General features: G+C 46.2%; 1 protein-coding gene across 1 annotated transcript in view; it reads right to left on the bottom strand.

Annotated features, from left to right (window-relative positions):
- The window catches only part of LOC119374759 (beclin 1-associated autophagy-related key regulator), a 198,422-nt gene that overhangs the window by 101,238 nt on the left and 72,218 nt on the right, over positions 1-24,966 (bottom strand). Inside the window, exons 6-7 of the mRNA XM_049411003.1 lie at positions 18,995-19,238; positions 922-1,091 (exon numbers count right to left, since the gene is read on the bottom strand). Coding sequence (XP_049266960.1) covers positions 922-1,091; positions 18,995-19,238 — 414 coding nt within the window. The remainder of the gene's footprint in view (positions 1-921; positions 1,092-18,994; positions 19,239-24,966) is intronic.

The following is a 24,966-nucleotide window of genomic DNA, read 5'->3' as shown; positions in this document are numbered from 1 at the left end:
AGAGTGCACAGCCTGTATGGTCAGTGCGCCTACGCTTCTCACAGCGGCTACTGTGTCCTCACTACTGTGCACTTGACCGCAGGTCCGGTCACCACATCTGCCTGCTTTACGTCAAACCATCAGCCAATCGCAGCTCTCTATGAGCGTTTGCCCAATGTTGACAGTCCAAGGGATAACGAGGGCCTCTTTTCAAAAAGGTGTCCAGAAAGGGGCCTACCTTTAGCCCTACCTTTAAACTTCATGCGCAGTGCTCAACTACAAAATATCAATGTCTTCTCATCACAGAACCGTTTCTTGGGCCTCTTTCTTGGCACTATGAATTTTAAGCAAAACTTTTATGCCTCACAAGCTGCCGTTGTAGGCATGACCGCAAAAAAACGTCGGCGCCTGCGAGTGTACAGAAATGCAGGTGCACACAAATAAGGCCCTCGAAAATGCGCCAGTCACATGCGTATTTGTATGCGCCATTTTCCAATAGTCGATTCTCTCTCAGTCGTGGGCTTGTCAGTGATCCGCTGTTTTTGATACGGCAATCTGATCTTTTATTGACGTTATCGTGGTGACTTGTCAGTTCACGTTGCTACATTTCATCGTAGCCTGAATATGAACAAATGACCGTTGTTGCTGCCTGTAGCAGCTGAAGTGCCACGCTGCTAAACACGTGGATGACGGTCTAATTCCGGGCATCGGGGAAGGAAGCATTGTATGATGCGATAGAAAGAAAGAAAGAAAAGTAGTACGTTAGGCATGCACATGCCAAGCTCTTTCTGCCCCATTTTCCTGATAGGGCTCCTGAAGTTGTACCCCTTGTAAATATAGCATCCTCATGTTTGTGTCAGTTTCCAGAAGTGCAATTATTACGTGAGTAAAGAGGGTGTTATGATCTTTCCTTGCCCCTGCCAAGAAGACAAAGTAACGTACACCAGTGGCAGTACTGTGAGTAGTCCCCGCTGGTGGGCAGGCGCACACCAACCAGGTTGTAGCATCCCTCGGTAGGTGCCAGCTGAACCCAGCGGCCCCGCATGTACACTGTCTGCTGTGCTTCCTCCAGTTCGTGCAGTTCTCGGCCACCAGATGCACTGGGCTCCATGCTGTGGGGAAAAAATATGGTGGGTGGAGTCTTTCCAAGAAAAAAAGTTCCCTGAAAAATTGAAAGGAACACTAATCTTCGATTAAGCAAACTTCTTGTTGGGCGAGTTGGCATCTCTTCATATTATAACTGCTTTAGGTGCTATAAACACGTGCACCAGAAGAGAAAACGACGGGACAGGGCGCCACTCACAACCGCTTTATTTCACAGAAATCAGGTCCGTATGTACCCTCAATCCATGCCTGCACAACCAACACACATTTGAGCATCAAGGGCAATACAATGACACACACTCAATAAAATGTTTTTAGGCCTTATATTACTATGGCCATATTGCTAATGACCAGCGTGCCTTTCTTGCTGATGTAGAAAGCTTCCTGGCTTTCACATTTTTGCTTCTGGCCAGAACCTGAACATCGGGAAAGCCCGACCAACAAGAATGCGAGGGTAAATTCTAAAACGTTTAGGCAAATTTGGGCCCTCTTTACCTTGCCTGGCATTTCTTTCGTGTTCCCTAATCGGCTCATTCATACAGAGATCGGTTTGTACTATGTAACAGCCACCCGTGGGGTAAACTTCATGCACCACCCCTTCTGAGCATCTCGTGAACAATCACACATGTTTAGTTCTACAGCATCTTTTATTTCCTTTTCTTTTTCTTTGTCTTCTATTCAAGCACCCTCTGAGCTTCCTAAGGGCTGTAAAGAAGAGTGGAACGCTATGCTTGTTCACAACTTTCTTCAAATTATGGGCCAACCTGTGCGCATACCGAACGGCCACTAGTCTGACTTCTTCTCGAAGTACCTCTGCTGCAGCTCTTCCTTTCTTGCAAGAGGGTTTCGGCAACCTCCAGTTGAAAAAACCAGCTGAAGCCACACTGGCCAATTCGTTTTCATTTCTGAACACAGACTCAAGGCAAAGTGATGCGATTCCCAGTTTCACTAATTTGGAAGGCAAAGAGTCAGATGGCAAAAGCCCGTTCTTAGCACATGGAGCAATCTAAACACTGCAGTAAATTACCCTCAGATAGTTAGTTCATTTATAGATTCTAATCCATCACCATGTTGTCTAAGAACGGATAAAACATCGTCCATAGCTTCTTCCAAGTTGCAACTTCCTTCCCTGTTAAAATCGCCAGAAAATCATCCACATATCTAAACACTTCATACATCTTATCAGTAGGTAAATCCTGGCACAGGACTTGATTCAATTGCGAATTGTAAAAGACAATACTACTCATAACACAGCTGCCGACGCAAGATCTGACACCAATACCGGCTTTGGTGAACTTAAGACAAGTTTCATCACTCTTTAAGAATTACCAGTGGCCCCTTCTTGGAAGTCTCAAAGGTGCACTCGGTTTTCCACAGGAAGGACTTCAGTTCATCTATGTAACCTGACTGCCTGTCTCCTCTGGCTCCCGAGGAGGGGGCCGGCGCAGTCATGGAGTACAGGGTGCTTGTGAGGGCACAGTACGATGCTGCCATCGTGCGCCAGCGAAAACTATATGCGCTGCTGGGGAGTCACTGCCGGAGTCTGCGGAGCCTTGCTCACCACGACCTGCACGCTCTCTGTGACTGGCGCGGGCGCGACGGGAACCTCGACTGATATGTTTTCTTGATTGAACAAAGGGGATGGCGGGGGCGTAGACTCCGGCATGATTCCATGCTTCTTCAGCTACTCAGCCAGGTCTACCGTGGGCGCTTTCACGGGCTTCTCCGCGACTGGTGGCGCCATTGTAGTAGGCGCCTGTGGCTGGTGGTGTATCGTCGCCGACGTCATGGGTGCCGAGACAGACACGGGGAGATGTTGCGGCGGCACCGAATGCAACACCGTCGTGGTGGTCAGGACGGGATGGTGGGTGACGATGTTGGCAGCAGGCACAGAGGACACCATACTGCCGCCGTCGAGATGAGGGGCACCGACAGAGTGCCATGATGGTGGTGATGGCGGTGGTTCTGCGCCAGTATCTTCGGCTGGGTGAATGTCGGTGTCTACACCAGGGACTGGTGCTGGTCTGTCTGGAACGCACCCAGCGTGGGCTGGGCCAGCATGGTCTGCACGTGCAGCATGGCCTGTAGCTGTTGTAGTGTCAGGAGCTGTCCCGGGACTATGGCAAACGAGGGGGGCGGCATTATGCGCGGCGGCACCAGAATGATGTTGGGCCATGGCCCCAGATTCTGCGGGATGACCAGTATTGGGGTGCCAAGTGTGGCCTTGTGCTGGGCCGCCCGGGGAGACTGGGACCGGATGGTCGCGGTCGGTGCGGGCATCGTCATGTTTGCGCTGCCGCTCGACTGCTTGAGCAGGATCTGCGGTCGGGAAAGTCTGATGTTCGAAACCAACCAGCGTGGTCGGGACAGTGTGAGGTGGCTCGGTTAGGGTGACACCCGTAGTGTCAGTGAACATGTGACAGGCAGCGCTCGTTTGGATGTCGCACACGGGATCAGTAGGCGCTGATGCCGTCATGCTCACCGAGGTGTCTACAGGCGTTGACCACTCTACTAAAGGCTGTTCGTCGGCGATGGCAGGAGTGGCAGGCAAAACAGTGCGATGTCTTGCAAAAAGCGATGTCTTGCAATGCAAAAAAAGCAATGTCTTGCAATGGCTCTGTGGTTATGTTTAGCGCGGCAGGCAGTATGTGATGTGGCGCTGCCGGTTGCGCTAAGGCTAGAACGAACCCTCGAAGTTGGTCATATGCCTGCGGCCCAGGAGGAGGCACAACGCATCACAGAGCAGGAGGAAGCATAGCTACCGTGATGGCGTACTTGTCCTGCTGCGAGACGATGTTACGCAGGTAGAAACCAGCCTCCATCCTGATAAGCCAGATGACTGGACATTGCAGCCAGAATTTGGGAAACTCCGGCGGCAGCAAGATGCAGTGCGCCGTGTTTTCATCTGTTCGCAGCGCCATCGTGATAGGGCTGTCAGAGGTCGGTTTACTCGGTGAGAGCGTCCAGCGGAATCTTCTGGAAGGTCATTCCAAGGTCTGGGTCACCACTGTAGCGGAGAGGTAGAAGAAGAACGATGCTGCTACATTGACGTATGAAAACCAACTGCTTTATTCGAGGGCCCACACGCTCGCCTTGCAGGCGCCTCCGCTGACTTCGTCGTTGTCGGTGCCTTGGCAAGTCAATACGCGACAGTAACAATTTCTATAAGTAATGTCTCTAGTCATCTTCAGATGTGTGTCATTACAGAAAAAGTAATTATGAAAACAACAAGCAACTATAGCATTTCCCTTGGTTTTGAGGATATCTGGACAGACTTTTTTGAAAAACCCAATATAGTTTCAATATAGTTTCCACTTGAGCTTGTCGGCTTTTCATTGTGAACATGTATTGTTCTGTGCAAAAAACAGGCAAAGGAGAAACACAGAGGCACAGATGGAGTACAGCGACATGTGTGAGAGCTATGAGTATGCCATCGTGTTCCTTCTTTTTCTGTGTTTTATGTGCATCATTATGTTTCGGTTGTGAACACAAGCAGGCACTGTGGCCAATGGTCACAATATGGCCCACTAGTAAATGGATCCAAAAGAATGATCATGTAATAATTTATCATATTTTGAAACATAAAGACTCTACTTTACATAATTAAATGATGCACACAATTATGAGTCACTCTGGTATGCATAAAACAGGGTATCGCACTTCTTGTAAAATAGCAGCAAAAGCGCTGTTCTCACTGTATCGTGGACAGCAACTCTCCAGAGGACAGCTGGCAATGCCACTGGCAAGCTCCCTCCCAACAGTTTAGGAGTCGGGGGTGTCCTGATGTACCCTTATGTTCAGGATGGGTGGGTCACCCCTTGAAATTTATCTTTCAGAACATCATATTTGAATTGCTAGACAGTTAACAGGGGTGAGAGAGCTGCGCACATTGCTCATTTTTCATATGATTCAGTTTGCCTGCGCCAAGCTGCTCCAAGAGCATAAAAATCGTAAAAACTGCGCCGAACTGCTCCAAAACAGAATGCTCCACGTCAGCTTCGGTGGGAAAAAAAGGCTGAGTTGACATGCTTTTCTAAGCAGCACCAGGAACACCAAGAAAATAAGACGTTCGCAGAACACATTGGATGCACCCAAACATGTTTCTTCTATGCACCTTTCTAATGAAGGCTATCATGGTGCCACCATTATCTCCTCTGGACTGTTGTAAACATGCGTGACTGTGCCAAAATGTGCTGCTGTGCCCCGAGTGTGCTGCTTCTACTCGCTAGGCTGTGTTGTGACGCTACTGTCACTTAGCGAAAACTACCTAGTGGCATATGTAGTGGGGTTGACTCAAGTTTTCTGTTGTGCGTAGCGTGTTCCTCCAGTTGCTGTGGTTTTCCCGTCGATGCTGCTGTGTGTGGTCACCTATGCGTGCGTCTGCCGTGGGCGAGTACCTCGTTGCGTCAATGCGGCATCAACTAGCTTCCTGCATGCGACAAGTCTCAGCTTCCTGCATGCGACAAGTCTCTGCAATGTTCTAGCGCATGGGTTCTCACAAACTGAGTTTCGCGAAACCCTTGGGTTCCCTCCCCGTTTTACCCCCATTAGCAACTAATCTACTTACTTAGACAAGCAAGTCTGCATTGCATTTGGCATTTAATGAAGCCATTGGACACCGCATCCGTACATTGGGTGTCTGCGGGTAGCGAGAGACCCAAGTGGTAGCAGCACTAAAGGCTCGTCGTCTAGTGTGCACCATGAAACTTGCACGATTTGCGGACCCGTGGTGACAGAATGCGCGGAGCGCTGGTAATTCATGCTCGTGAGCGTTCAAACCAGTTCAAACGACATTAACTGGCACCTCAGCGCTTTATTTATGATTCATGGTTCGTGATTCATCAGCTATTCCACTAAGCCCGCTATTCCGCTAAACCCACTAAACTATAGACAGTTATAGCTTAGCGTTACCGTGCCACAAAGGTTCATTGCGGACAGTGCGTTCTAGTTTAACAGGATAGCATTTAGTGCCCAAACTGTGATGGCATCACCTGGCGGAGGGTAAATGTGTGAAGAAAAATGAAAAGAAAAAAAACGAGAATGCTTGCCTGTATCCCAACACACCGCAATATTACTACTATTTAGTAACAATAAAAGGAAATAAACATGAACTACGCACCAAAAGTGAAAATTTTTGTGTTGCAGATACGTTCACACTTATCTTCTAGTTGGGCCCAGGAATGTCTGAAATAGGAAGCGATCTCAAAAACTACACTAAGTTATTCGTAATACTCGATCGTTGAAGCCACCTGAAGGCAAGCGAAGCTATTTTACACACTCGTTCGCTATGAAAGATGTGGATCTGTACACATCAACGCCAAATTCAGTTCAAAGCGGGCATCGATACTGCCGCCGCCATGTTTTACGTGCACTACGTTAACCATGCAAACTTGGTAAGGCTAAATCTGAAAAACAGCTTGCGTATGGTAAACGCTACGAGTCGTTTAGCGTACTGCGCATGCACATTTCGATCCTGCTATTCCGCTAAACTGTAACTGACTTATAACTGTATAATCAAAATGCACAGCAAGCGCTTTGATACGTGTAAGAGGTGTCGCTTTGTGCCGGCTGTGGGCTACACGAGCATTTATGCTTAGCTTTACAACCAGTGTATCGGTCGATAGCCATTTCGCTGTGTGACACGCATGCCTCCTTTCTTGATTTGCAAAAAACAAAATGGGCCTCTGTACGTCCGCCACTTTGTTTGCGTGAACACATTGCTTAAACTGCACGGTGCCTGAAGCATGCAGTGTATGGTTGGCGGGCACTTTACGTGACTCACAGCGCGGGTTGGGGGTCGGGAATCGCAAGTCTGTGTATGTTGTCGGGAGTTCTACGTTAACGGCGATGGCCTTCGATATTAAAGAAAAGAGAACAGGCCAATGCAGGCAGTGTTAATGCATTGGTTGCACGCGTCGAGAGGCGTTATCACCTACCCCTCCCCGCCCCGGCACCACTCCGCCGTGAGCCAACTCTGAAGACCCATTCCCATCACTCAACAGGCGAAAAACTTTGCGGGTTCCGGCTGTCGTGAGCCGACTCTGAAGACCCATTCCCATCACTCAACAGGCGAAAAACTTTGCGGGTTCCGGCTGTCGTGAGCCGACTCTGAAGACCCATTCCCATCACTCCCAGGCGAAAAACATTGTGGGTTGCGGCTGCCGTGAGCGGACTCTGAAGACCCATTCCCATCACTCCCAGGCTTTTTGAAAAACTTCATGGGTTGCGGCTGTCGTAAGCCAACTCTGACGACCGATTCCCATCTCCTCCCTCCCTCGCGTTGGATTTTGGTGCATTTACTGTAAGTGAGGAATACCCAGGATTTTCCTCCTGAAGTCCCAACGGGGGATCCTGGGTCGTAGGCATTTGAAGGTGCACTGCAGCTGGTTCGGAGTCGCACTGGACAGCCGGGGCACTAGGAACGGACTGCTGAGGCAACAGCTCATTTAACATTTGAAGCAGTTCATCCACATGGGGCAGTGGGAACCCATCGATGATGATGGCCTTGTTCGGTTCTCTCGGATTGACACAGAGGGAGATGTCCCCGTCTTTCTTAAGGACGACTACGAGTGGTGACACCCATTCGGATACCAACACCCACTCGATGACGTCGTTGTCCTCGAGTCGACGCAGCTCGCTGGCAACTTGTTGCTGGAGCACCAGAGGCAGCCAACGCAGCTTTGCAGACACTGGTACGATGTCCGGTCGCCTCTTGACCTGGTGGACGTAGTCCTTGACAAGTCCCAGCTCCCCGTCAAACAGGTGCTCGAACCCCGGAGGCACACCTGCAGGAAGCTGCGAGGAAACGGATGTAGCAAGACGACACGTTAACACTGCACCGTCAATCAGGAGTCCCAACTGCTGTATGGCGTCCAGCCCCAGCGGTGAAGTGCCGTGTGCTGTCACGTAGAAGGTGACAAAGGCCCGCTTGCCATGGTGCTGCAAGTCTGTGCGGAAATAGCACAGGACCGGTATGCGGTGCTTCGAAACATTTTGCACTTGGATGGACGTTTGGAGCAGTCGGTGCTTCGAAGTGAAAAGCATGTCGAAGTCCTTCTTGGTCATTAACGATGCAGTGGCTGCAGTGTCCACCAACAATGACATGTGGATATGTCCTTCAACGACGACAGGGATACACAAGTCCCTTGGGCTAGTCAGCGCAGTTTGCACGGATAGGACTGTGGCAGTGCCGGAGTCAGCGTCTTGGATGGGGGTAACTTCCTGCACCGAAGCTTGTCGTTTAAGGCAGACTGCCGCGAAATGCCCTTTGATACAGCAAAATTGGCAAACTTTGTTTTTGGCTGGACAATTTCTTGAAGTCCTCAAATGCCCTAACTTGCCGCAGCAAAAACAGAGGCCGACTTGAGGCTTGGAAGCAGGCTGACCATTTTGGCCGCGAACACCGTCCTGGAGGAGCGCTGACGAGCCCGCACAGCCGTCTTGGACACGGGCACCTGCATTGGGGGGGAAGCCGCCGCCATGTTGTGTTACATGTGGGCCGGCAAAGCAGTCGGCCCGCCATTTTGTGCTGTTGCGACGCCATGTGTGACACGCTAGACTCTACCACCGGCACCGGCAAGCGAGCCGAGTAGCCATATATCGTTTAAACCTCTCACGCTACGTCGATACTATTATTTGTTCCATTCCCGTCACACTTCCCTCGTACATTATAGACATAAATCGTTTTTTAAACGATATAAATGATTTAGATACTCCTGATGGGTCTTTTCTGGTGATACTTGATGTTTGCTCCCTCTACACTAATATTCGCCATTTTGATGTTATCCGTGCTGTTGTGCACGCATACGAGTCTGATCTCGACAAAACAATTGACTCCTCGACAACGGCTATGCTCCTCAAATTAATTCTTGAACTAAACAACTTCAAGTTCAACGGACAACACTATGTTCAGGTTAGTGGCACTTCTATGGGTACCAGGATCGGCCCTAATTACGCAAATATCTTTATGGGCCTCCTAGAAAACGAGTTTCTTGTGCGCCGCGATTTGAAGCCTTTTTACTACAAACGCTTTATCGACGATATATTTTTAATATGGCATCATGCCGATTCCCAGCTTCTTTCTTTCATCGAGGATTTTAATAATGCCCATTTAAATATATCGTTCTCACATTTGTACTCGGCCATAAGTGTTAGTTTTCTTGACGTCACAATAACACTGGACGAACAGAAACTGACGACCAAGCTGTACAAGAAACCAACCGATAGACATCAGTATCTTCATTTTCAAAGTGGTCACACAAAACACTGCAAAACCAGTATTCCATATAGTCAGGCCATTCACTTTAAACGCATCTGTTCCGACAGCAATGAATTCATTCGCAACTGCCAACACCTTCGAGGTGCACTAACCAGACAAAGATAGCCCGCACGAATCATTGACGATGCCCTAAAAAAGGTTGAAAACATCGACTGCAAGAATTTGCTTACGAGTAACAATCAATCAGCAAGCTCTTCCCATAACAATGTGAATCTCGTCCAAACGCACTCAGCATCGGCTCCTAAGGTGGCCAACATTCTCAAGTACACCACAATATCTTGATCAGTGATGCTACCGAGGACTTCTGATTTGGAGCAATTTTTGGAGCAGCAAAATTTTCATTTCGGAGCACTTTGGAGCAGCAAAAATTTCCATCTTGGAGCACTTTGGAGCAGGTAATTTTGCATCTGGGAGCACTCTGGAGCAGCTAATTTAACATCCTGGAGTACATCGGAGAAGCAAGTTGAATTTACATTCAAGGACCTGAATAATTATTAGGGGGTTGTTATGAAGAGCTAGAAATATTTGGATTCATTGCAAATCTCATTGAGAAAATTATCTCAGGAGCACTCCATATTTCACTTGACAATGCAAAAATAAGGGTGTCGTGCAGTTGAGTGTTCTGGAATAGCCTCTTCAGCGATTGTTTTCAACACTAGCAAATGAACAGAATACTGGATCAATAAAATTCTACTTTATAAAATAACACTCTAAATACATCTAAGTGGTTATCAGCAGAAGTGGTAGACAAATGCAGTGATGCACAACAGTGTCACAATGCTAATGAGTCACACTGTCCCTAATACATTCCCTAAGACGACTCCAAGGCAAAAGCCAGGTTCCTTTTCTTCTCGATCGACTGTATTGTGGGGCGCCACATGACGTGACTTAGCTAGCCTCAAAAAGCCAACCTCCTCCAAAACTCCATTTCCTTTTTCTAAGGCCTCTCTGTACTGTAGCAAGAGCATTCTCGCAGTGCTTCCAGACTATCGTTTGCACATGCACTGGGTTGCTTGAAGATGGAGATCAGCTTCAAGTCGAGCTTCCGCAAAAGTGTCCCAAAGTGTGTTCAATGGGGGACTACATGATATAACAAACTTCGTTTTCCTTATACAGCGAATCTGTATATGGCTAGAACATTTCGTTTGTATGCCACCAAAAGCCCCCCAGGCGCCCTTTAGGGATCAGTGGAAAAGAAAAACTGAGGGGGTTCCTTTGCATTCACCCAAGATGACTTGAAGGCAAAAGCCACGTTCTTCTTTTTATTCCCCCTCAATGTATTGATCCTCCCCCGCCCCTCCCTGAAAGCTTTCTGCACCTAACGTGGTTTTGCACCGTCTCAAGGATCAGAGACATTGCAAGCTTTCTGCACGTCAACTTGTTTTGCACTGCCTTTATGATCAACGCACCGATCGCAAAGGCAGTGCAAAGCGACGATGTCGTGTGATGACGTCATCACGGGACGCGACGATGCATGACGTCATGATCACCACAAGTTTTGGCAACCTATGACGTCATGATGACGTCATTACGTGATGATTTTTCGCATCACTCGTGTTGACGCCGCCGACGGTCAATTTTAGTGTTTGATGAGGCATCTAAGGCTCTCACACTAATATTGCGTATTGAATGTTAACATGCATACTCTCGACGCGTTTTTGCAGTCGCCATCATTTTCCGCATAAAGTCCAAATTGATAACATCAGCCTGTGCGTCGTATGTTCTACCCGCGATAAAAAGTCCGCGAGTGCTGGCGACGAACGTGGCTGAAGCGGAGATGAAATGAGCCGGCCGTCTCCGTTGCCCGGAGGGAACATGCGACAACATCCCCCACATGCCAGGCCTGCCGTCGAGTGCTATCAAACAGAGAAGAAACACACCGCCCGTCTTTCGTAAGGAGCATGAATGGACACCAAGGAAGGGGAGAGGGGGGGGGGGGGCTGCGTCGTTCGAAGGGCACAGTCGCTGGCGCGCACGCTATCTCGAGGCATCAGGAGGCGGCTCGTAAACTTGCTGTGCTTAACGCTTACTCCACATTTAGAAAACTGACAGCACGAAAACCGCTTCAATCCCTGGAGCGGCAATATTCCCTTAAACAAGCGTTTTGTTGAGTTACGCGAGATCAGATCCAAAAGAGTTAGCTGCTAGCCTAACTTCGTACAACAATACAATTTGTTGGTATTGCATTCATTGCTTTGCTCTTCAGCGAAACTGATTTTTCTTAACTGTCAGCTATTGATCCTGGGAAGGGGGGAAGGACGGACATGTAACATGGTGTAGCCGCTTCACAGTGGGCCTTCCGACACCAGGGCCGTCAGCGACGGACCCATCACTGACAGCTGCAAATATTAAAACCGAGTTATGCGGCTGCTCTGACCAGCAAGAAATATGCTTTTATAAATGAGATGACATTTAAAACAAAGCAAGCGAAAAATTCTAACTGGGACCCTAGCACTCACACCAGGGGCATAGCCAGAATTTTTTTTCGGGGAGGGGGGGGGGGTTCACCCATACTTTATGTATGTTCGTGCGTGCGTTTGTATGCACGCGTGTATATATACGCAAGCAAAATTGAAAATTTTGGGGGGGCAGGGGTTTGTACCCCCCAACCCCCCTTGTTAGACTCCTGACTCACACGAGTTAGAAAGGGCATGGCCTTTTAAGGGGTATTTACCACAAGAGTGATTACAAACCCGGATGTGCTGGTGGAAGGAATTACGAAAAAGCTCTTCTCAATGAACATCCAAGGATAAAATATATTTGAGGAAGAGTGTCAACGCGTTCCCACCGTTCACGTGCGCTTCCATAGATGTGAAGCACGGACAAATGTCCATGCTTCGCCAACCGCAGTATATATTACCATCCCCATGTATATGTACAGTAGACTCTCAGTAAACGGAAATCTGTTAAACGGAACTGCTGCTTAAACGGAACAACTGCATCTAATATAATTGGTTTCGTACTTGGATTCTGCACTCCTTTTCATCTCTCTGTAAACGGAACTCCTGTTAAATGGAACACATTTTCCTGGTCCCTTCAGGTTCCGTTTAACGAGAGTCTACTGTATTATATTATATTACCAACCCCATGTATATATATATTTGAATATTTACTTCAAGATTCTTGCGTAAACTGTTCTATTCAATTACAGCCATTTTAGCGATATTTTTCCACATATCTACTGCTACCGTTCTCAGATTTCATTCCACGATGTCCAGAAACATAAGTGACAGCCATTTTAGCGGCAGGCGTGTGGTTATTACTGAATGTTGCTTTAATTACGTGCCATGCGACGCTTGAAACGAGCTATCAGCAGCGTTTCTGGAATAAACGACGTCCGCCGATGAATCACTGCCACACTTTCTCGCTACCGATTGGCCATGACGTCACGAGCCTCTAAGGAGAGCGCGTTTTGCCGTCGAGCTGACTTGTACAACAGAAGCTGCGTCGGCGCCGTACATGACATCGTGGCTTGCTCGCGACGCACGCACGAGCAATGCTTATTCAGCTGACTAATTCTTGGTCTGTGGTTGTGACTTTGGAAGCCCGAAGATCAAGCTGCACATCTTTTGAAGCGCCGCCAGTGCCATTGCCTGTGATAGATGCACCCAAACCCAAGACCAGCCCGAAGCAACACCTTGCCAAGACTCTGGCGCAGTTTGGCGCAGTTTGGCGCAATTTCCGTCGATATTATCAGGATGGCGCAGTAAATCCAATTTGGCACACTTTGGTACAGTTGGCGCATGAGTGGAATCACTGCTTGATTCAAAGTGACCGCCTGAAAGGCATTTTTACGGAACCACCCAGGGTAGTGTATCACCGATCACGTAATCTACGTGATACCCTAACGTCATTGAAAATAACCGATCCAACTATGGTGGCTGTCAACCTTGCAGTAAACCCCGCTGCAAGGTCTGTCCACACATGACAAGTTCACATTCCGTAACTAGCAGCACCTCAAACTTTTCTCTGAGAATCAACGGAGACTTTACTTGTGACAGCGCAAATGTTATCTACATGCTTGAGTGCTCCACATGCCGCAAGCAATACATCGGTCAAACCGAAACGTCATTCTGATTACGTTTTAACAACCACAGAGCCCACGCTTCTAACCTACCCTCATATTCCCCTGTCAAAGCATGTCCAGATGCCAGGTCACTCCTTTGAAAAAAACCAAGGCCACAATACTACAGTCTGGACTTATAACTTATCGTGACCAAGACGTTCGTGAATCTTACTCTCATTAACAAATTCAACTGTCTTGACTCCAGCATAATCGAAAGCATCGGACGCGTTGCCTTTCTTTCTGTATAACAAAGTTATCCATACTGATACGCTAACCTCACCTCCCCCCCCCCCCCCTAGCCCCTACACACACACACCTTTTTGTATATTTGTATTTGTAGTGCTTTTCTTTCACATACTGCATTGAAATCGTCTGCTCCATTGGTAGTATAGTGACCAAAGTGACTGTTTAAATGTTGTGTACTCATCTTTTAGTATCTTAATGTGTGCCTAACACGTGTGCATGATATTTGTTTTGCCACGCATGTTGCCCTAATCTCTCGTGTTTCTCCGTCATAGTTTAATAAGTGTTGCTTTGCTTTTAATATTTCCCGTGCGATGGCTTCTTGTTTGTGCTTTGAGTTACAGCACTTATCTTGTCACTCGAGGTGGCATATCAAAATATATTGTCACTACGGTTTGTTTTGAGACTTCTGCCGTTTTTTTTGTAATCACCATTCTGATTGATACCATGATTTCAGTGGCGCTTAAAAGCGGCATATGTTTTGTATATTTTTCACTCTCTGACGAAGGCCGTGTCGCAGCCGAAACGTTAGGCATAAAGTATTGCTTTCTCATACGTTCACCCTCTTGCTTTCCTATACGTACCGGACCCATTGAACTTTCCCACTGAATATATATGGATATATATATACCGGGTGTCCCAGCTATCTTTAACTAACGGTTAAAATATACAATATTAGAGGCAGGCGAGTGAAATCAGTTCCAAATTGCTGACAGCCACCTTGTGCACACCAGAAATATTTTTATTTCGTAATTAATTAATTTTTAATTAGGATTATTTAATTAACTGCTAAATGTTGACATTTGGCAAGCAGTGCGACTTGCAAAGTTCAAGAGCGTCTTCAGAAACCCCCATTGCATTATCTGTGATAAAGAAAGTCTGACGTATACCATTTCTTCCAAGCTGCAAAGCCCGCGAAGTGCAGAAAGAACCACGTGACTAGCACACTCGCGTGCACCAAACATGCTGCTCTCAGCCGTGGTTTGAGCAAACGCAATCAGCTGTGGCCGCGACTCCCCGGCTCCGTTGCAGCGGTAGGCCGATAAGTTGGCGGTGGTTTCTTGGCCCACGTCAGCCAGTTGGTGCGCGTGACGGTGCAATTGTAGCGAGCACAGCCAAGAAACCATCGTTAACTTATCAATTTACCGCTGCAGCGGAGCAATGAGTCGCGACCGCAGCCGATTTCATTTGCTCAAACCACGGCTCAGAGCAGCATGTTCGCTGCTTGCAAATGCGCTAGTCACGTGCTTCTTTTTGCAGCTGGGAAAAAATGGTACACGTGAGACTTTCTTTATCGCAAATAATGCAATGGGGGTTTCTGAAGACGCTCTCTAACTTTGCAAGTTGCATTTTTTGCCTAAAGTCAATATTTAGCAATTTAGTTAAATAATCCTAATTAACAAATTAATTAATTACAATGTTGTGTTGTCACTCTACTCGCCCTCCCATCGCTCGGCCTGCCACGGGGTTACGCTGCACTCCTGCCCTACACAACATCTACCACAAAATTATAGGGCATTTAAGAGGTGCCGTGCATAATAAAAAGACCTGAATTGTGGGAACACCAGACTCCCATGCAGTATCATGACATTGCACCAGCTCACGTGCTGCTCTCTGTCCACAGTGAAAGAACGAAAGAAGGGAACTTGGCCTCGCTGTCATGCGAGCTGGTTGGCATGGATCCATCTAAATAAACACCGATACTTTACACAGAGACAAGGGTACATCACACGAGGATGGGCACTGACTTGGCCCCGGTGGAATTTTTCCCGACTTTCTGGCAAGGAATACAGCTTCCTCGAGCAATCTTGACGCTTTAACCATCCGTTATTTTCATCAGTACCACGCGCAACTGCAACTATCTTCTTTTCATAGGCTATATATTTTTGCACACACAATAAAAGCTTTGCTGGCAGTCTGCACCCGTCCTCGTGTGGTGTTCACCTTGTCCGTGTGCAAACTAGCGCTGTTTTTTAGATGGGAGAGAAGGGAAATTCAAGTGCTTGTTTCTTTATTAGACAGAACGTTAGTGAAAACCGACAGACCATGAGGCCGAGGCAGGTAAAGGGGACGTTATGTGTAGTCTTTTAACTGTATTGAAATAATCATTATATAAATGTTTATATCATAATTACTACAAATATCAGCCCTTATAACTTCCTTGGCCTCGCTGTCTGTTGGTTTTCATTATCTTTGTCCACAGCTATCTTGAAAAACATCACACTCTCGTTGTGCCCCATCCACTGTATTCTAGAATGGATGTGGCCCCGGTGGACTTTTTCCCGCTTCCCAAACTTAAAAACAACTTGGAAAGGATGCCATTTCCAAACCTTAGAGGGGATTCAGGGCAATGCCCCATCACGCCAGGAAGCTTTTTAAGAATGGCAGAAACAATGAGACCAGTGCACTGCAAGTGAAGGGCACTGTATGCAGGGGTGGAAGTGGGCTTCAGCCTTTTGGAGCAGCTCAGGGAGCAGGAATAATGCCGTTTTGGAGCAGCTTTCGAGCGATAAAATGGGAGTTTTGGAGCAGCTTCGGAGCAATGCAAGTTAGTTTTGGAGCAGACTTCTCAAGTCGAACGTGATCGTTAATTGAAATCTTTTATTTCACGTTAACACAAAAAATTCCAGTGGTTTTTACTAAACATCCAATACTGACGAGCCGACCAGACTTACCACAAATTAATAATACGCATGTACATATGATCCCATCCCTAAAACATCACAGCTGACAGAGCAATAACTTGGAGAAAACAAGAGATAAGCAATGCTTTGGATCGCTACACTTGACTAGACATCAGACAAATGAAGAATGTCCATGTTAACAAAAGAACGTAGCTGACATGAACCACAACTGAAGACTAGAGATAAGATAATAAAAGTTACCTTCATTTTAAACCTAATGACACTCTATAAAAATGAATTTAAAAATCTTATGCTCCCATCACTGAGGCACAAACATTCAATACTGATGAGCCCACCAGACTTGCCACAAATTAATAATATACATGCACATATGATCCCACCATTAAAACATCACAGCTGACAGAGCAATAGACAAGTTCCAAAAAACAGCCCCACTTGTACATATGTACAGGAAGCAGCCAAAGGCTGCCATTCTGCATGAGCAGTCCCGTGCGTTTGGCTGGACATGCATACCACCTGGATCACACAAAACGTTCACATCCAAGTGTAACTTTTATCTCACGTTCATACTTCTTTTCACTCGCACGAGCGCCGCATTCTTGCACATTTTTTTTACTTGTTTTCACGCACAATGGCGGCTCCGTCCAGTGTTGCCTGAACACTTTGGGGCTTTTTACAGTGTGGCTGGTATTTATGCAACTCGTCTATAACTTGGAGAAAAAGAAGATATAAGCGATCCTTTGGATTACTACAGTTGACTAGACGTCAGACAAATAAAGAATGTTCATGTCAATAAAACAATGTAGCTCAGATGAACAGCTGAAGACTAGAGATAAAATAATAAAAGTTAGCTTCATTCTAAACCTACTGACACTCTATAAAATTAATTTAACCGCTTGAGGGTTTTCACCGTACATGTACAAAAAAAGCTTCCTGGTACGAAAGGGTTTTCGTCATACATGTACGGCATAGCATTTATTTTTAAAACGCGCGCCTTTTTCGATCATTTCTCTTGCTTGGCCTGTGCTGCCACACTTCGCGAATACGTGGAATTTTTTTCATGCGCCAATGTCTCTTCTTTGCATTTTTTTTTTTGCTTCCCAAAACGGCGCGCCGGCTATCGCTTGCCCATCCGAGCGCATTCGCGGTGCAGCTGGTTTAAAGTGCATGCCTTTTTTGATCATTTCTCTTGCTTTGCATGTGCTGCCCCGCTTCAGGAATACGTGGAATTTTTTTCATGCGCAGATGTCTCTCCGTTGCTACTTTTTTTATGCTTCGCAAAATGGCGCGCCGGCTATCGCTTGCGCAACCGAGCGCGCCCGCGGCGTGGTTGGTTTCAAATGCACGCCTTCTTTCTCTTGCTTGGAATGTGCTGCCACGCTTCGGGAATACGTGGAATCTTTTTAATGTGCCGATGTCTCTCCGGCTTTTTTTTTTTTTTTTGCTTTCCAAAGCAGCACGGCGGTTTTCAGTTGCACACCAGAACGCGCGCACGCGGTCCGGCTGGTTTCGGTTTTGTCGTTTGGGTCGTTTTCCCTTCTTGCGCCCGCAAAGCTGATGGCTGTTTGGTTTCTAATCTCTCAAAGGGTGACCGCTTGTTACTCTCTCATTTATTGCTCTTTGGGGTGCGACTACATCTGTTTCCGTGCGGCGCTAAATTACACAAACGACGCTGCCGTGATTGCGTTTCATGTTTTGTAGTCTCGGAAAAACTAACTACGTCTAGTTGGCGATAAGACGAAGGGTTACTGTAGCTTTTTCACTCATTTTGCTTTCCATAGAGTTTTCTTCCGTGCGCTCATTGACGCAGTTCGCTTACACTATAGAAGCGCGCGCCGGTTGCTCTGCTGCCGGTGAGTTGAGCAGCAATTCTTCCAATGCAGAATATTCCCCAAGTGCCAAATCAGAATCTGATTCACTGGATTTCTATGAGCTATGTTTAATACAATGCATAATTTTTATTTATTATAGACTGTTAACTTTTTTTTAAGGATTTTGCTTGATTTTACTACGAATAAACCCTGTGTATGTAACAAAAAAAATGTTTCTTTTGTCACTTTACGGTCATGAAAAAAAATTTTAGACAATTCTTTTTTTAAATAGAATTGTCTGAAGAATTTATTTCAGCAATAAAAAAATTACACATTTTTGGACTGGATTTCGTGAAAACATTCGACCCTCAAAGGGTTAAAAAGCTTATACTCCCATCATTCAGAACTGAGAGAACACAAGAACTGAGAGGAAAACAGAGATAAGCACTGCGTAGCTAAACCTGACTACATTTCAGAGAATTCTTTTAATGTTGACATATAATGCTAGTCGAGCACTTGCAAGCACCACGAGTTATCCCATTATCCCAAATACAACGTGACCGAATGACACTGGATATAGATGCGGCTGCGTCCTTTGTGTAGCCAACTCTCAGTATTGCTCAGTCAACGTGATAAGACTCGACTAGATTTGGCGCTTCGCACTTCCAATGGTCAATTTTCACGGAAATTGCTGTTTGTGCGCAGCAGGCCAGATTGGCACAGAATGGCCCAATTGGCACAGCACTTCCGCCCCTCTATATGCCTGGAATGTAGTAAAATAAGCAATAAGGATGCCATAACAAAAGTTAAGATGTTGTTGTTTGAGCACACGCTTTCCACGTGTCACGCAGCTAATGCTGCCTCTAACCTGGCTTCGAGCGGGCGCTCCTCCTCGTGTATGGGGAAGATGTCACGAGCGAGGTCTCCCACGTACGCTCGCACCAGTTCCTGGCGCCGTAGCTGGCAGTCGGCAAGCCGCTGACGCTTCTCCTTGAGGGACTGTTGCAGGTTGTCCAGCTGCTGTGACCGCAGCTGCAGCTGGTCCCGCACGTGCAGGACTTCCCGATCGGCCATCCAACACTGGGCCCGCTCCTGCTGCAGCTGCGACTCCTCTATTCGGACAGAAAAGGTGCCTTAGCTCTAGCTGAGGATGTCACAGCTTTCAAAGAAGAACATGACCAGTTTGGAGAAGGTTACTGAGAAAAAAAGAACATTCTTCAACATAGGTTGCGGAACACTGCGCTGCATGGGCGTAACACTAACGGAGGCACAGAAGAACGCAACCAGAACAGGTGGGCGCCCACCTGTTCTGTGACCTTTTCGTCCACTTTACTTTCTTCACATTTATATCCTAATTACTACAAATAACATCCCGTATACTTTCCTTGGCATTATTGTCTGTTCTCATTAAAAGAAATACCAGACACAGAGGAATGGTATCCAACTCCCGTAGGCTCGTCTTTGTCTTTCTCACCATTTTATTATTTTTTTTCAGGTGGCATTACTCCCCATCTCAGTGGAGCATTTACTGGATGCTCAAACACGACAAATATGCAGCAGGGGCACAAAGTGGGTGAGGTCAAAAGAGAAGCACATTTAACACGTAACGAACATGCACACAGAAGAAAATGCTTTCTGTGGTAGTCAACAAGAAAAGCATGCAGTTCCCCGTTCTTTGGAGAATGGCAACAGCGAAAAAAAAAAAGATGTTGCTTCATCACCACGCTAAGAATATTAGCATCATCACATAAAATACAGCTTTAGGCAGACGACATGTACAATCTTTGTGCACAATAGCTGGCACTGGGACAATGGCACACCTTTGCCTGGAATTACTTCGTATAATAATAATTGTTGGGGTTTAACGTCCCAAAACCACAACATGATTATGAGAGACGCCGTAGTGGAGAGCTCCGGAAATTCAGACCACCTGGGATTCTTTAATGTGAACCTAAATCTAAGTACACGGGCCTCGAGCATTTTCGCCTCCATCGAAAATGCGGCTGCCACGGCCGAGATTCGATCCCTGGAATTACTTCGTAGTCGACTGAATGAAAGAAGGCGAAATGTCTCAGGGGCTTGCTTCTTTGTTCCGCCAAAACCAAATGAATATAACACAGGCAATTAATAAGCTAGAAGAGTAGGCCAGCTGGTGATTCATGATTAGCACAAGGGACTGAGAAAAAGACCACACGAAGCACCGAGGAAAAAAAAGGAAGCCGAAGAAAGCATTGGGGACAATAATTGTTACTCTTCACTGTATTGTAGTACAGTAATGGCTCGTTAATTTGGGAAAATGGATAATTCAAACGTGTTCTACGGTCCTGGCCATCATATACATTGTTTACTGACGTTAAACTCTCGTTAATTCAGTCATACTTGGCCGCAACCCGGTTAAGGTGGTAGGCCACTCAAAAAAACTTTTTTAAGAGCAGCCACCATTGAAATAACTTTTTCTTCGCAACAAGCATGTTTTATTTAACTTACCCAGCCATTTATAGTGCAATATATTGATCATTTATATATTGGGAGGTAATCTTTCTCAAAAACTGCATACAGCACCAAAACTAACCTATTCAAGTTCTCATTTTTCCCGCGCACAATTAACGACTGGAACTCGCTGCCAATATCATCAGTGCAAAGTATAAAAACAATTGAAAGTCTTCAGGATTGATGATAGGTTATTTTAATTATGCTCCTTTTTTGTGTGAATATTGCTTTTCTTTTTTCTTTTCCTCATACTTTTTGAGATGTTCAAGGTGTTATTACTTGCGTGCTTTGCTGTACAAATTAGACACTGTCTTTTGTTTTTGTTTTTCCTTTCAATGCACTGTGTGTAAATGTGTCTATGTATTGCCTTTATGAGTACACTTTTGCCCCTCCTGCTAGGGCCCAAGACGGGCCTGCAGTATCTTGTAAATAAATAAATAAATAAATAAATAAAAGTGGGAGTCACGCCAGCCGTGATAAGTGACTAATGGGTGGCTTAATTCAGTAAAACATTGGCATTTGTGTAACTCAAGGTTGGAGCTATGTAATGAACTAGAATAAATAATATGCAGTAAACATCACGGAAGTAATGTCGAAAAAACCAAAAAGACGGGGAAAAAGACCCAATTTAGACTGAACTTGTTTGCAAAATCAGGCATGAAATCAAAAATACAGTCAAACCTCGGTGATACGATCACAGCTCATACGAATTTCGGGGTGATACGAATTTTTCGTTGGTCCCGGCCAGGGCCCATTGGCCTGCAATGTAATGGAGTTCGGTTGTTGCGAACCGATTTTCACCCAGTGACGTTTGATACGAACGTATGCTACCGCCCAGGTACAAAGAGGTGCTGTCCGCGCTGTCGCGGAAGACGCTTCAAGCACGTGCGAGCATGGGAACGCAAACATGGGTATGCACGCCGCACCGCCAAATCGTCAGAATCACGGTGTAAGAAAAACGCTTTTTTTACGGTCAGAATAAACTTTCAGAGACGCGTCACGGCCTCCGAGATTTTGTGCGCGAATCTTTGAGGCTCTTATGTGCCTCCGTGTGCCTTCGCGTTTAGATTATAGAGGACATTAGCGCCATGCATTTTTTTTTCTAACGCATCGACGCGGGCTGCTGTCGTTGTACTGTGTTTACACGTGCCTGCCTCGTGCATCAGACATTCTATGAAAGGTGGACGAGGACCGAAAGAAGGCGAGGACGGTGTCGGCGAAGGAGTCAGGCCTCACAACGTCAACATGTGCGACCGTTGAGGTCGCACTTGTGCGGGAACGGCTGTAAATCTCCCAGAAAACATCCCCAACACCTCCGTGATAGCAAAAATTATAACACAGGACCGTGGTTCTGTAATTTTGTGGCCTTGATCCATCGCATCAAAGCGCTTCTTTCGTTACATTCGCTGCAGTACGCCGGTGTTATGCAAAAAATCATACTAAAATTTGGAAGGGCCTACTGCTGTCGCGGTCGTGGGTCACAACGCACCTGGTTCATTAATTAAATACGCGCGTGCGGGCCGTTATTTACGAGTGCTGGTATGATTGCCGACGTCTAAAAACTTAACTTACAATCGTTCAGGGTTCTTCCTGACATTGCTGCGGCCCTGAAAAACAATAAATGAAAATGTACGCCAGCTTTCTTTTGTCGCATGCTAATTTTTCATGCTTTCTGGTGATACGAATTCCGGATGATACGAATATTTTTGGTGGTCCCGTGAGATTCGGATCAACGAGGTTTCACTGTATTCCATTAATTTCTTTTATTCTAGTTCACAGCACAGATATATATGTTGTAAATTATTATACAAAATTTCAGTTCAAAGAACACACTGAGAAAAAAGTTATGAATGTTGGCGTCCCATGATTTGGAGTAGATTCTCATTTTGAGAAAAACGTAAAGAAATGTTTTCAGAGCTTGCAAAAGGTGTGCGTCCCCTTTGTTGCCGTTTTTAGAGATTTAAATGCAATTAGAAAAACAAAGTTATATTTCATGACATCCTCTTATGTAACAGTGAAAATAAAATTCATAAAGTATTTTGCATATCATTAATATAGACGAAACAACACTTCTTTTTGAAACGAACGCACTGTGGTTTCGGTTTCACCGTACCAGCATGGGGTATGGAAAACTTGCTGTAACTCGCAAACTAATGACGATAGGAGGATAGTTTTTGTTGCAACATATTTTTGAATGTGCGGGCGTGCACAAAAAAACAATAAACTAAAAATCAATCTCGCGAAAAAAATTTAGTTTTGAAGGTCGCCTACCACCTTAATTCGGACCGAGCAAAAGAGCGACAATGACGTTCACACCCAACCAAAACGAGGCGGCGCAGTCCGCATTGCCATCGCCATCACTGAGAACCGTACGGTCACAGTAGTACGGTAACGACAGGAAAGCCAGAACGCTTCATGCCCCTTGGCGTTTACCACTGCCTGTGAGACCTCATTGGCCTCAGGCATTCAAAAAGGCGTGGTCACCATCCACAATCGCGTTCTTGGCGACCAAGGCTTCAGTGCATGCAGCAAATGTCTTTCGTTTACCGCCGAAAAAAAAGTATCGTCAAGTGCGCATGGTATGTACGTAATAAGGTCAGAGCACGTTTCGGGCTAATTCAGACATGGGGGCCTTGTGCCATGGTAGCAGTGTGAAAGAAGTCGCAGGATGATGAAAACTGGGGCTTTTATGCTGTTCTTATCAAAATAAGTAGAATATTTACTAATCATCAAGAAAATGAAAGTGGGTTGGTGTAATAGACATTTGCAGTGATGCTACCGAGGACCTCTGATTTGGAGCAATTTTTGGAGCAGCAAAATTTCCGTTTCGCAGCACTTTGGAGCAGCAAAATTTTCATCTTGGAGCACTTTGGAGCAGATAATTTTGCATCTGGGAGCACTCTGGAGCAGCGAATTTCACATCCTGGAGTGCACCACAAAAGCATATTGCAATAACATTCAAGCACCGGAAAATTACTATGGGGCTCTTGTGAAGGCTAGAAATATTTCGATTCATTGCAAATCTCATGGAAAAAATCATCTCAGGAGAACTCCATACTTCACTCGCTAATGAAAAAATAAGGGCTCATGCAGTTGAGTGTTCTGAATTAACCTCTTCGGCGATTATTTTCGACACTAGCAACTACACAGAATACCAGATCAATAAAATTGCACTTTATGAAATGACACTCTAAATACATCTATGTGGTTGCAGACATTGTAGACAAACGCCGTGATGTACAGCAGTGCCACAATGCCAACGAGCCACACTGTCCCTAATGCATTCCCCTAAGGAAACTCCAAGGCGAAAGCCAGGTTCTTTTTCTTCTCGATCGACGGGTTGATCCTCCCCCTTCTTCTCTGCAAGCTAGCTGCACCTCACCTGGTTATGCGCTAGCTCCATGATCGGTGCACCGATTACGGAAGCAGTGTAAAGCGACGATGTCGTGATGGCATCATCACGTGACATCAGGATATATGACGCCATGATGACGTCACAAGTTTTGCGATCTATGACCTGATGATGACGCCATCACATGATTATCTTTGCATCAATCGATTGACGCCGCGGACGGTCAATTTTCGTGTTTGATAAAGCATCTGATGCTTTCGCATTAATATTGCGTATTGAACGTTAACAACCTGGCCTTACATACCAGACTGTCCTCCACCATGTCACCTCCTTGCCATGCGAGAAACAGCTTCGCTTATCATCCACTTCAAAGAGTGAAATGGCTCCTCAACTTTTTTTAAATGTTTATTGTGATAACAATTATATGGACGCTCTCCGCGGATTTTTGCCGTCGCCATTGCCGTAATTTTCTGTATAAAGACCAAATTAATAACATCACCACGCGCATTCTAGCCGTGGGTAAAAGCTCGCGAGCGCTGTCAACGAACGCGGCTGAAGCGGAGATTAAGCTAGCCGGCCGTCTGTCTCCGTCGCACGTTCGAAGGGCGCAGTCGCTCGCGCGCGCGCCATCTCGAGGCATCAGCAGACGGCTCGTAAACTTGCTGTGCTCTCAACGCTTACTTCGTGTTTAGAGAACTCAGAGCAAGAAAACGCTTCGGTTCCTGGAGCGGCCATATTCCCTTAAACCAGTGTTTTGTTGAGTTACGCGAGATCAAATCCAAAAGAGTTAGCTACTAGCCTTACCTTGTTTAACAAAACAATTTGTTGGTATCGCATTCATTGCTTCGCACTTAAGCGAAACTGAGTTTTTTTACCCGTCAGCTATTGACCACCGAAAGCGAGGGGCGGACGTGTAACGTGGGGTAGCCGCTTCACTGTGGGCCGTCAGCGACATGCCCGCTACTGACAGCTGCGTATTTGCGGCTGCTCCGACCAGG

Source organism: Rhipicephalus sanguineus, chromosome 11 (assembly GCF_013339695.2).
Source record: "Rhipicephalus sanguineus isolate Rsan-2018 chromosome 11, BIME_Rsan_1.4, whole genome shotgun sequence".
NCBI classification, from domain to species: Eukaryota; Metazoa; Arthropoda; class Arachnida; order Ixodida; family Ixodidae; genus Rhipicephalus; species Rhipicephalus sanguineus.
The sequence above is the reverse complement of the archived record's forward strand: the minus strand, read 5'-3'. Positions and strand labels throughout refer to the sequence as shown.